The sequence below is a fragment of the Photinus pyralis genome, unplaced genomic scaffold (assembly GCF_008802855.1).
Source record: "Photinus pyralis isolate 1611_PpyrPB1 unplaced genomic scaffold, Ppyr1.3 Ppyr1.4_LG3b, whole genome shotgun sequence".
NCBI classification, from domain to species: Eukaryota; Metazoa; Arthropoda; class Insecta; order Coleoptera; family Lampyridae; genus Photinus; species Photinus pyralis.
The window spans coordinates 8,833,395-8,846,735 of record NW_022170510.1 but is presented as its reverse complement, the minus strand read 5'-3'; the positions used below and the strand labels follow the sequence as shown (position 1 = coordinate 8,846,735).

At 35.0% G+C, this 13,341-nt stretch overlaps 2 protein-coding genes across 2 annotated transcripts; one reads left to right on the top strand and one right to left on the bottom strand.

The window, feature by feature from the left end:
• The first annotated feature begins 1,670 nt into the window (after positions 1-1,670).
• On the top strand, positions 1,671-2,626 carry LOC116166799 (uridine diphosphate glucose pyrophosphatase NUDT14-like). Its single transcript, XM_031481937.1, has 2 exons — positions 1,671-1,736; positions 1,824-2,626. Exon 2 carries the CDS (start codon positions 1,838-1,840, stop codon positions 2,450-2,452), a length of 615 nt encoding a protein of 204 aa, XP_031337797.1. The 5' UTR covers positions 1,671-1,736; positions 1,824-1,837; the 3' UTR covers positions 2,453-2,626.
• Positions 2,627-4,310: 1,684 nt separating this feature from the next.
• On the bottom strand, positions 4,311-12,599 carry LOC116167245 (PDZ domain-containing protein 8). Its single transcript, XM_031482557.1, has 11 exons — positions 12,279-12,599; positions 12,029-12,226; positions 11,785-11,977; positions 11,527-11,737; positions 7,275-7,435; positions 6,190-7,222; positions 5,842-6,058; positions 5,529-5,793; positions 5,198-5,481; positions 4,407-5,148; positions 4,311-4,342 (listed from the first exon to the last, which is right to left on the bottom strand). The coding sequence occupies exons 1-10, from the start codon at positions 12,438-12,440 to the stop codon at positions 4,945-4,947; spliced, it is 2,928 nt and encodes a 975-aa protein (XP_031338417.1). The 5' UTR covers positions 12,441-12,599; the 3' UTR covers positions 4,311-4,342; positions 4,407-4,944.
• Positions 12,600-13,341: the final 742 nt, after the last annotated feature.

Here is a 13,341-nt window from a genome sequence, read left to right as displayed (position 1 = left end):
GTAATTTGTGCTACATTTCTTTCTTGGTGTTAGTGCCATCTTACGACAATAGTGGGTAGCGATAGGTCAGTGGCGTGGCGGATTCTCGATAAGGCGAGCAGGCTTCAACCTAGAGGCCTCTAAAAAGGTAGCTGGTACCAATAATGTAACATTCAAGCAACCCGTTGTTAGAGAAGGTTTAATATCATACTTTACACGATATGGATATGGATGGTTCCTTTACTCGTGAGAAAGCACTTCGGTCGCAAGATAGTCAACAATGGTTGAGGCATTGAATTTATAGTTATAAATTCAATGGTTGAGGGCAATGAAGCAGAACGTCATTCGAGAGAAATGGCATTGATTACGGCGAGACATTTTCGCCTGTTGTGCCATACAGTTTGATTCGTCTTGGCATATCGCGAAGTTGTACGAAGCTTAATTGTTGTTCCTGGGTACAATAGGGACGAGACCGTTTAGCCTTTCTGTTGACTGATGGAGGTGAAGTAACCTAGTGAAGAAAAAGACAATCGCCGATCGCCGCATCGAGCACCGAAGCGGATATCGCAATGGCATGCGCGTCAAAGAAGCACTATGGTTGGTACGTGTCATTTGTCAATTTGGCCAATTGGAAAGCATCAACACGGAGTTGTGTGACAGTAAAAAAAACTTTGGTTTACAGGAAGACATATTTCTATGTAAAAATTATCCACACTCATATCGCAATTCATAATCCAGAATCCATCCAGAAATCATATCTAATAATTAACCCCTTGTCAGCCACTTCCTCCCTACAACAGCACTCCTATCAAAAGTTCGCGCAATTTCAGATACGAATTTGAACACAAGTTTTTGCGTCAACCTAAAATAAATCTTTGCTTATTCCGCTATATGAAGATATATAGTGTATCCATAAATTACGCTCAGTCTCATATCTAATTACATTTAAAACTACTACCTATCTTATCACCGTTTAAACTAAAAAACGCCTACCCATTATGCTTATTAACACTTTATTATTTCTGATTAAATGTGAAAACATTATAATCCAAGCAAGATGTATTATTTCAGTTGTATAATATTTACATCTCTAATCGCCTCATTCTATTGTGAGGTATGTAATATAGATGGACCAATTACAAAATTATTAATTAATTTAGGTACCTCCTGAAGTCCAAGACGATTGGATTCAGGGCACAACAAGATCATTTAGCGTGTGCGTTTGTGAGACTGGTGTCGATGAGCAATTAGCTTGGAGATTATTTAGATATTTAGAATATCCGGATGATTCGTGTCTAGCCTGTTATTTAAATTGTATACATCGCAGACACCAGTTGATGTATCCCGACGGTTCGTGGAACTGGAGCAGTGGATCAACATGGTTGATGGTGTCACACAAGAGATTGCATATGATTGTGGTAATAAAACCATGGACATTCTGGACAAATGTATGAAATCGTATAACTTCTAAAAATGCATAAAGAAATGGCATAACTAAATAAATATTGTACTCATATACTACAACAAATTACATATTATTCTGAATGAATACATTGTCATTATTCCGTCTGTGATACAGCCTGTATCATTATTTAATAAATAATTGAGAAAATCAAAAGTAATCATTTATCAGCTTTATTCGGCGACGCCACTGAAGTAGTTAATATGCCTTGTTGCAACAATGGAACTACTCTTACGTGAGTGGTGGAACTACTAACGTCCCTTGGTCCCTTTTTGATAAGTAATCAAAAAAGAGGGTATGTTTGTAATATAAACGTAAACAATTTATTTATATGATTTAGACGTAAAAAGGCTAAACCGTCAAACATAAATTTTTTGTGTAGGAAAAGCAACGAAAATGAATAAGTTGTGCGATGTCTTCTTCCAACCCATGAAAGATTCGATTTACATCAAACCATTTACAATGTACTTCACCTTAAATGGAATTAAACGCAATTGGGACTTAATGGAAGTACACGATAGTGTGTCGATTTTGATTTACAATGTGACACGAAAAGTCCTAATCTTTGTTAAACAATTTCGACCGGCGGTATATTACGGTAAAATTCCTAGTCAAGAAAGAGCGGGTAATGTTGATGTACAGAAATATCCTGCCGAGCTCGGTGTTACGATTGAGTTATGCGCTGGGATTGTCGATAAGGATTTGCCTTTGGTGGAAATTGCCAGGGAGGAAGTGTTAGAGGAGTGTGGCTATGATGTGCCTATTTCCAGCTTAAAGAAGATCGCTAGTTATCAATCAGGCGTAGGCGCCACTTCTAGCAAACAAATTGCATTTTATTGTGAAGTGACAGATGATATGAAAATTCACGAGGGCGGAGGTGTCGATGACGAATCAATAGAAGTAATTGAAATGACTGTGGACCAAGTGATGGATTATGTTTCAAAGGAACATATTCTAAGTCCACCGAGCTTTTTATTTTGTGTTCAGTGGTTTCTTCGCAGTAAACTGTAATGCAAATTTTATAAATCAATTTAACTTATTAGGATAAATAAGAAATTTTATCATTTCTTCACAAATTTATATACTGTACCTATTCCACCATGCGGCCTATATTTTTTTATAGTTTGGAAAAATTATTCCTTTTGTTGTATGCGTGTTATATTGTTAATATATGCATATTCGTTACCACTTTTTTTAAATACATGTACCCAAATGATAAAAAACAACACACAAAATTGTACCTATAAATCACTACTAGGGAGTGATCGAAAGAGATCCATAACAAATGTTCCATATTTTTGACAAAAAAATTAAAACACTCCACAGACCACAAGTTATAGGGAAGAACCATTCACCAGTGGCGGCTCGTAAGCTGCGTAGAAGGTAGTGCCAAATTGTGTCCCCCTCCCCATTATTTTAATAGTTACAAATTTTTGTTTTCATATTCCAGTTATTTAGATTTTGAGTATAATTCGAATATTTATAATGCAAGTGACGGAAACAAATCTAGCCCCTTTAATTTCTTTGGAGGCTTGTTTCATTATAAGTATACTTCAAGCATGCATTCCAGTAATTCATTTTGTGTTATTTTAGATGAGAATTTTGACAAAAAATTGTATGGAAAGTGTTACTTTTTTCACGATTTGTACTATCCGTTTCCATGGCGTTTAGTCTGATCTATAAACAATAGCAACATTTTATTTGCAGTTGTATTAATGAGGCCGAAGTATCATTTTCAACAATAGTTGTACTATATTCAAATCTTTAACTAAACAAGTACCGAAATTTATTAATTCTCTGAATACCTACTCCTTTATTTTCGGATTTATCGCTATCGTCGTGTCCTCTTAAAGAAGATTCAGACACATTTCGTTTTTTAACAATATTTAAGTCCGGTAACGGCCTGCTTAATTGCTTTATTTAAAGTCTATCTTTCAGAGAATGCATGGAAAAAGGTTTATTTAAATAATTTTTTAATTTGTGTATTTTACTAACAATTAATCCGGGAAATATAATCTTACACAGAAGTAAAAAAAATTGTTTGACATCACGACTGAAACAAGGAAAACGGCGCAAAGTATAGTAATACACGTACACATTATTCAATTGTGCTTATGAGCCAAACTTCTGATGGCTCAAGTTGTACGTATAAAACGCTACTTCGGTTTCGCTCCTCCCACCCCTCTACTCCCCGCGGAAGTCCATACTTGTAGGAAAATACGAGCCAGTTTTAGTTTGGCACGGCTCGATCGTATGAGAAGTCCACGGATAAGCACCAATGAATGAATTCTTCTTGGTACCTAATGTATCAAATCATTTACTTTTTTTGTTTTAAGTTTTAAAACACAATTATTTACTCTAGTGAGCACAATTAATAATAGTTAATTATATTTTAAGAATTGATAATTAGCAGGTTTCTTGAGGTGGTGCCATGGCTCCTTGGCTCTTTATAGAGAGCCGCCCCTGCCATTCACAAAATCTGGTGGATGTACCTTCTGCAATCCTTTCTTTACTTCTTCTGCAAAAAGTTTATATTATCCCACAATGCTTTTTTAAATTTTACCGTGTCGCGTGGATTTTGGAACTTCATAATAACACTCCAAAACCTGCAGCTAACTTACTGCATCCACTGTTAGCTTTAATTTCAGCATTGTATATATACTAATGATTTCACTTCAATAATATATGTTAATAGAACACATATCAGCGCAGGGCCCAATGTATGGTGTCTCGGGTTGGTGGAGCAACATTCAGCCTGAAATCCCATCCATGAAGTAACATACGCAGCAGATAGTGTTTTCTTGTAATTTAATCGGTCTTATTTGATTTGCGTCTATGAATGATTAGATCATTTTTATATGTTGTTTTATTTTTTGTGCCTTAATCGATTCTCTGTTGTTTCTGTAAAAGATGATTTTTTCCATTTGAACCCACCCAACTGGTGGCATATGCCATATTTATTTACCTGTAGATCTCTATATGTTTGGGTGTCTCTTCCATCAGTCACAGGTGTAAATAGAAAGCGAGTGGGTCAAAACCGTAATATTAAACCTGGGAAGTCTAAGATTATTAAAAATGAATTAAAGAAATCAGTACTAACTTGTGTCACATCTGTACTAGTACTAAATTAAATAATGTAACATAAAATAAACAGTAAAATATTCGAATTATAAATTAAAAAAATGGAAAATAACATAAATCTACTACTCGCTCAATAAATAATGTATTTTACTTCTAAAATGATATTTGTCTGTTGGTAAATATAAATAGCAACACTTATAAACTACTTATAATTGACTAGATGCAAACACTAAAAATAAAACCTATAAGTGCATTTTATAAGTACAATTACCCTACCCCTAATAATTAATCTAAGTTACTGTAACATCGCTAATACTGCAGCTAATTATACACAAAATAATGCTATATGAAAATATCACAAATCGTAAATGCATTATAAAATACAGGTGTCAATACTATAAAAAATCGGCCAACTGGACAATTTAAACGATTTTCTCTTGGGCATGCTGTAAACCCGAACAATAATGTAACATCAAAACTGACAGTGCCTGAATTTTCGCGTCAGCTTGACCAATTAAAAATGCCAATTTTGCCTTTTCCACTTCAGTTTCTGTTGAGCTTAATTTTTTTGAAAGCGACATATGGTCGATGGTTATGTCATCCAAGGTTCTTTTCAATTCGGTTACCTGCAATTTGAGACCCGTGTATATAGAAAATCATTGTTATAGATAGAACCATTAAATTAATCTTTTCAACTTTCGTTTCGTGTTCCATGTTAATGTACAGTTGTGTACCGGTTTCTTTGGCGACGTCCATTAGACTTTCATCAGAAGGATACTGTAGGATTTGATCTACTGCACGTAGAATTATTTCAGTAGCCTCATTGGGCTGCTGTTGGATTTCATCTAGCATCATTGGGCACCCACTGAAAGGGTTGCTGACAACAAGTGATAGTTTGCGGGGCGTGTGCTGTGGAGATGGAGGTAAACTACGGCTTTGACTTTGAGTAAAGTGGGAACCTAAATTGGTACAAATTATTAAGAAAAAACGCACGATTTGAAATTACCCGGTATAGCCAAATTATTGGCACTGTTAACGCGTTTTAGGGCATTAATGTGCTGTTTCGTTTCGTTTGAATACTGCGGAATGATGTCATCTTTATCGTTCACCTCGGTCATTGTTATTTCAGGATGAAGAGCATCAGAATTTTCTAATTTCTGATCCAACTTCTCGATATGTATACAAGGCATGTTGAGTTGGCACTTCATTAGACATTTTTTGTGACAGCACAGGTTACAGTTCTTGCATTGAACTGCATCTTTGAGCCAAATCTATGTTTTGAGTTAACAGATGAAAAAGTAATTTCGTGGGGTCATTACCTTTTTAGAGCAGAAATCACAATGAGTTGTGCGGTGAAATTGCGTTCTGACAAAGTCGTGCTTTACCACCCCATCACCTTCCTTTATATGATTGTTAGTTAAAGGTGTCCTTCGAATCTCCGAATGCTCATCATGCGACCACATGAATGAGAGTAAGGCATCTCCATAGCAAAAAACATGCTCAAACCCAGAGTGTAACATTAGTGGATGTGACTGACTATAAGAAAAGCTGCCAATGTACATTTTAACAATAATAATACCCCCTACCACTTCCATGCAAATATAAAATGATTTGTAAGTTGTTTATAAGCCTGGAAGATCTTACCTACAAGAAGTTTAGTGTCTTACCTTGTAGGTGGCGTGCTAGTCGGTGGTAAAAAAGAAAAGCTCCTAATGTAATGACCAAGCATAGAATTACTGCATTGATTCAACACTTCACCTAATGAAATATTCATGTATCCCAATAAGATGTCTTTCTGCTCACTGGTTAAACCCCAAACATTAACATTGAGGTACTTGTCAGTTTCTTTCAAATTGAATTGGTATTCATCCTTATAACTAATTACACTAACTACATCTTTCGTTTGGCCTTTATGAATTTCATTATACTCGACAAGGGGTTCAGATTCTACGCTTCCTTCTTTTTCACACTCCGAAGTTTCTAATATGGACTGTTTCTTTGTGGATAGTAACGAAACTGGTGTGGAATGTTTAGGATTAGAGTGTTGAGGGGTGGTGGGCAATGAAATGTTTGGAGTACTTTTCGTGCTTCCTTCGGGAGGTGTACGTTCAATTGACGGCTTACGCTTACGTAAACTAAAATTTCCTATAGTTTGTGCAAATTTTGACACATTTTCGTTACTAGTGCTGATTAGTTTAGGTAGAGGCGCTTTGTCATTTTTTGCCTTTTCTGCTGTACGGATTGTTTTCAGATCAGATGCATCAAAAGATTTCGGCTTTGCTTCAATCATGATAAAGCTATCTTCTTGCTCTGTTTGAATGAAGTCACCTTCATTAATACTGCTCACATTCGATGTAGGAGTTTTCTGCTCAGTCTTATCAAAATACCTGGATTTCAACTGGTAACCACTGCATAATCTTTCAACACGAATACTGAAATTGCCCGGTGTCAGTTTCAACATTTTGTTCAAGTGCGTTATGTTAGTGACACTTTTTCCTTCAACTGTTAACAAAATATCTCCAACTTTAAGTGACGCTCTATCAGCTGCCATTTGGGGTGTTACAGAATCAACGATAATTTGGTTTTGATCGAATCTGAATGTGACCCCTATTTGCTGCTGTAGAGATTTTCTTATGGTTAATTCTAATACCATACAAAATTGGTTCTCTTTCTGATATAAGCAAACCCATGGGATAGAATCTGAAAACACACATATTTTAGTATCAATACTGCAACATTTTAATATACCTACCAACTGCAAATGTGCAATAAACTTGTGCAATGTCATTGACACCTATGGATAGTCGACTGACCTCCATACACATAACATCAAATTTTCCCTGAGGTATTATTTCGCTGTCTTCTAATACATCTAATTGACCTGGATCGGCTTTGATGAAAAATGGCTTATATCTGAAAATCAACATAAAACATAAGACACACGATAGAACACACACAAAACGCTCAGTTTTGGAAATATTGGTTCTTAACATTTTTTGTATTCTTAAAATGCTATTATAGACGGTTTTAAGGCGGCGGCAAAAAAGGAACTAAAGAAATGGTTTCAATATATTATTGTAGTTTTTTGTTATAGTTTTGCAAGTTCAACAGCCACAAGTAGAATTTGTATAAGTAATTTGGAGTTTGTTATTGAATTTAAATTAAAGGAAATTCAAGAAACGCAAAAATAAGGAATCATTTATTTTAAAACTCTAGCGCATTTTCCAGGCATTGATGAGAAATTCCCGAAAGGTCATAGATATGTGCTCTATGTTTTTCTTTACTAGAAGCATCTATAGCAATCTACGCATGCGCACATCTGAATATGCGATATGTTTGCTTTTATTAGAAACACCTGTAGTTAAAATTTAAAAAAAATATATCTATAAACAAAGAGTTCACATTTTGCAGTTTGCGCATGGTTTATTGATTTATTTAATTAATTTAATATATTTCGGTTGGCGTTGCCATCTTCATCAGAAAAGATTCATTATGTTGGTCCGAAACTGGTGATCACAACATTAATTAGACTAATTTTGTAAAACATTGCTTTTATATTAAAACGTTGACAACGATGTTAAAAGATTACACAACAGAAAAGCCAAAAAGGCAAAATTACAACGTTCAATCCATCCCAACTTGAGATAAATGCAGCATGTTAAAAAAAGACAAAACTGACATTTTTTTTACTTCCAGATCTAATTTGCGGCAAAAAAACCGTCAAATTTCTGATCTAGTCGCTGCGGTAAAAAAATTTATGATAATCGCCCATATATATCTAAACCACATAAGCTATCTATACCACCAAAGGATTTAGATAAAACAAGGAATTGGACCATTTTTTTGAGATTGCGCGATTGTTCCGTTAATAGCGAATGCCGAACTGCATTTGGGGCATTCATTCCGAATGACCTCTGCAAAAATTCTGTCAGACAGTGATGCCGATATTAGTATGCTTAAAAGACACGGCGATTGGAAAAGTGACGCAGTGGCAGAGGGATATGTGGCAGATTCGCTACAAAATATGAAAAAAATTGACACTTGAGTCATTGGTTGGAACCTGCAGTATTTCTACAAGTGAATGGACTGTCAAGACCTCAAGTTCTGGACATACAATTACCAGAAATTCAAATTGTGCATTTTATATTAATAGATAATACAGTATAGTTAGGGTTGCCATCCGTCCGGGTTTCCCCGGATTTGTCTTAGTTTAGGGGGCGTCCGGGGAGCGTCCGGGCGGGGTTTCATTGGTAATCCGGGTTTTAAGCTACTGAGGCATCTATGAGTTTCTGTCAAAATGTAAGTCAACAAAACTTTTAAGCGCCAATCAGCTTTGGTTCCAATTTTTTAAAACACTGAATCCTCATTTATACTTGGAGTTATTGAAAATTGCCTAGTGCTTTTTTTGCATTCCTGCTCATAATAACCCCGCTGGACCTAGCCCCCCCCCCCCCCCCAAGTAAATGTCAACTACTATAATTAATAATTCAGTAGATATTCGGGCTGGTACCTAATCCCGGCATTTTATTTTTCTGCCGCGCATTATTTACTCGATTATTTATTAAACTGTTCCAAGGAGGCTTATATTTTTAGAATACGTAGTGGCTTTTTAATTATATTTTTTTGTAGGTGATATCGGCGCTAGTTCAAAGTTTATGGTCATTTGAACAATTTTTTTGTAAATAAAATTCTAGATTTTTTACCGTAATTCGATTTTTGTCCGTAAGGATGCATTTTTTGTTTCAGAAAATAAATGGCCGTCTTTTATTTATTCGAAAATGATACCACACTTGCCCTAGTAGTTATAATTTAGTAGTTATGACGACCAACAGCGCGCGCGGCGTAAGAAAAGTTTACCCCCTCCCCCTCCCTCACAGTAGCCGTGTCTCCCGCTGCCTCCCGGGCGATTTCCATTCGGTAGAAAGTGTACCAAATCTGGTGATTTAATGACAAAAATATGTTGGCGTATAACAACCCCACTATGCATAAAAATTAATTTGAAATAAGTAAACGAAAACAGAAGAGGGGCTACGTCCAAGTGAAAATGGCCGCCCCATCGATTATATCTATTTGCTCTTTTAGGAGTGGCGCTCAAAAATCGAAATTACTTGTAAATTAAAGCTCTTAAATAACTCGGAATTCCAGTACAAATTTAATTTGAAAAAAGTAATTCTGATCAGTGGGGGGGGGCTGAGTCCAAGTAGACTCGGCCACCCCATAAGAAATGTTCGATTCCTAGTGATTAAAGCGAGCTCTAAAATTTTAAGCTTGTGATATGAAAAGCTCCTAAATAGCTCATAAATTGGATACCATTCTTAAATTGATTCACAATGGTGGGGGGGGCTAGGTCCAGCGAGGTCTCATAATGCCAACGTTGAAAGAAAATGTTCACTAGTGACATAACAGTGAACCAAAGAAAGGAATTTATTGAATATTGAAACATTCTAGTCAGTGATAAAAATAAAGTACAATTTCAAAGACTATTTCTTTAGACAATATTTTTTTATCAAATTCAGTTGATATGTCAGGGTTTATAATCCCTACATCCGGGGTTTTCAAGCTTCCTGTCCTAGTTGGCAGAGTTTTGAGATGGCAACCCTAAGTATAGTACACATTTGCTTTGTTTATGTTGTATCTTGGCTGTTGTCATGGTGCCTTTATGGCATGATAAATCGTGTTGTAATGAAAATCGTACCATAATATGGCAGATATAAAAAAATTTCATCATTTGTTGCTTCACATATATACTAAGATTTCAACCCCCTTCTCAGATTTGGAGTCAGATATTAATAAATATAAAATTTAGTAGTTTACTTGTGAGAAATCACGATGTGAATAATTTATGGCTATTATTCTATTTAATATGCAACAAGAATCGGTGCATTATTTAATAGTTCTAGAGAAAAACGATTTTTCTATTCATAGATATAACCATTGTTTAAATACTTCATAAACAAATGATATAACTAAAAAACTAAGACCTACTGATTCTCTTTTTATCAACAGAAAGAATATCCACTATCGACAATTTGTTAGACTTCAACTACAAAAGCAGCATTTCATAAGAGCTTTTGGCTGTTTGACCACAGACCAGAATAACTGACTGAAATACGCAAATGAATACCCACCCTCGTACCCACCTATCTATTCTAGCATTTTTTAGCGTAACACAACGAAGTTGAGGTAAAGCTTATGTGCTCGTGTTTCCGTCCGTCCGTTCCATCGAGATCTCGGCCCCTGGGCCACCTAGAGACTTCGGGTTTTCGCTAATTGATAGCTGTTATGGTCTATATTTGCCCATTTCGATCAGTTTCATTTAACTCCACATTTTGCGCAGACTGCGCAATGCCAACTTTCATATTTATGGAGATATTTCTTTGAAATTTTAACCACAGATGCTTCTAGTAAAGGCAAACATTTCGCACATGGTAAAAATTATGTGGACATGCGCAGTGACTGCGCAATGCTAACTTTCTTATTTATGGAGATATTTCTTTGAAATTTTAACCACAGATGCTTCTAGTAAAGGCAATCATTTCGCACATGGTAAAAATTATGTGGACATGCGCAGTGACTGCACAGACTGCTCATAGCCAACTTTCTTATGTGTGGTAAGTTCTTTGAAACTTTATTTTACTTATTTAACCCCTCTCTTCCTCTGGACGTGGATGTACTTCAATATACAGATTCGACATTTTGTGTACTTTCGATGACGATGCATCGTTTCAATACTTTGTGTTACGCGGCAATACCCACGAGTGGGTTTTGGAACATTTTTTTTCTTTGTGACTGTTCATTTTCAAAAAAGGTAGGGGAGTATGCAAAAACCTAGGTCTTCTTCTGTGACAGAGAAATGAATTAACTAGGTATGACATTTAGATTTTAAAAAGTTTTGGGTTGTAGAGACCTAAGTAATTTGGTACCATAGAAAGTTGGTCATATTTAAATGTATGTATTTATTTATTGTATTTCGAAAGCAAAAATAGAACTGCTCACTTACTTACCTAATTTTATAATTTGGCAAAGTATGTTTCCTCTTAATGGCCTTTTTAATTTGATTAACAATTAAATTTGTAACATTCGATTGTAACTGACGACCCTGAAAATGAGATTCAACTGCGAGCTCAAGCTCTGGTTCACCATAAAAACTAAATGACCAGTGAGTATATGGAAGCCTTGTAAATTGTAATCTTGCTAATCCACTAACTTGTTTCACTAAAAATCAGTGAGAATGAAATATTCTATTATAATCGAAGTATTACCCATAATTGACAAATAAGCGGTTTTACCGAATTTCATCTTAGCATCGACGGATATTAAAAAATTACCGGAATAATCCAACTTTATACATAAATTTAAGGTATCGATATGCCCTTCATTCTTATCTAATTTTACGCTTTCTACACCAATACTTTTAACGTTCGGAAATTGAGATCCTAAGTTCATATCTCTAATCTATAATGGAGATATTAGAAAAGTGGTTAATTATGTCAGTGAGTCGATTACAGTAACCGCATCAAAAAACTTTCCTGTCGTTGTTTTTGTGATAAGTTCTTCAAATTCCAGTGATAACTTTTTATAGAGCCACCTTTTAACCGTGTCGGAGTGCCGAAGTTCGTGAAACAAAAACTGCAACATTAGGCTGATTGCCATGCTGGAATCTGAGCTATCCTGCCCCTCTGTTTCCAGCTTCTTCTTCAGCGTCTTCAAATAAGCAATAAATTAATAGTAAGAAAGTATTTTGCAATCGATTTACCTCGGGTAGACTAAATACTTCGGCATGAGGTTTCTTAGGTGGGCTCGCTGTAGGATTCTTATCAAAATATTTTATTAGTACATAATATTGTACAACAAGTGTAACAATAATTCCAATTATAATGGAGATCATTGATAGGAAAAGTAACATAAAAATATCCATAACGTTCGAATAATAAAAAGTTGTATCACAGTAAAAATAGTAAAACACTTAAGAATTTTTATTAATTATAAAACTGCATGGTATTATTGTAGTCAGAATTTATTTGTAATGGGTCAATACAAATACATCAACACAACTCAGCTGATTATGATTTGAAGGTTATCTCACATTACATCAGTGGCGTGGCACAGATCGTCTCTCGATTTGAGTAATGAGAAAGTTTGCAACATACACCATACTTCCATGCCAAATTTTAACTACTTCAATTTGTTCCCTAAATAATGATAATTTTGGTTTGGAGATTAATTAATCTCGAAATGTTATAAACTTCAGGTTTAAAATTAAATTTTTTTTACATTTCCAAATTTCTAAATTATACCGAATTATAGTTTAAAAGGGCAATTATGACCAACTCCTGCTCGGATTTTGGGTATAAAATCGATATTTCCAGATTGCAGACGAAATCTCGCAGCATTTGTAGCTACACTTGAAACTATTTACCTATGTTATTCGAGTTTGAAAATAGATAATTATTTTGCATTTCTTGTGTAAAGTCAAAATCTGCTGAACTTATTATTTTACTACCTTCTTAAATTTTCGAATTTAATGCCTTGGGTCGAAGCATTCTGGCAAATTTTTAGTTTTGGATTTCAAGTACAAATCAACATTTCCAGATTAAAAACCAAATTTGGTGCAGTTTAGGACTTACCTACATTTAAAAGATGAAATTTGAAAAGTTTAAAGTATAGCTTTAGAAACTTAATTATAGGTACTATAGTACCTACAATTGAAAGTAAATTTTTACATTTCCACTTCAATGTCGCGATTTTAACACATTTCAAGGGATTCTTCTAATTTTTAGTAGCATGATTTGACGTAATTTTATCAACGCCCCAGTTTA

What these genes read in the sequence shown, in the direction of transcription:
- LOC116166799 (XM_031481937.1), top strand. Translation starts at nt 1,838, where the DNA reads ATGAATAAGTTGTGCGATGTCTTCTTCCAACCCATGAAAGATTCGATT.
- LOC116167245 (XM_031482557.1), bottom strand. Translation starts at nt 12,440, where the DNA reads ATGGATATTTTTATGTTACTTTTCCTATCAATGATCTCCATTATAATT. An exon ending in AGTTTTTTGATGCGGTTACT is followed by an intron (nt 11,978 to 12,028) that starts GTAATCGACTCA and finishes TCTCCATTATAG; the next exon opens with ATTAGAGATATGAACTTAGG. An exon ending in ACTAGCACGCCACCTACAAG is followed by an intron (nt 6,059 to 6,189) that starts GTAAGACACTAA and finishes CTTTTCTTATAG; the next exon opens with TCAGTCACATCCACTAATGT.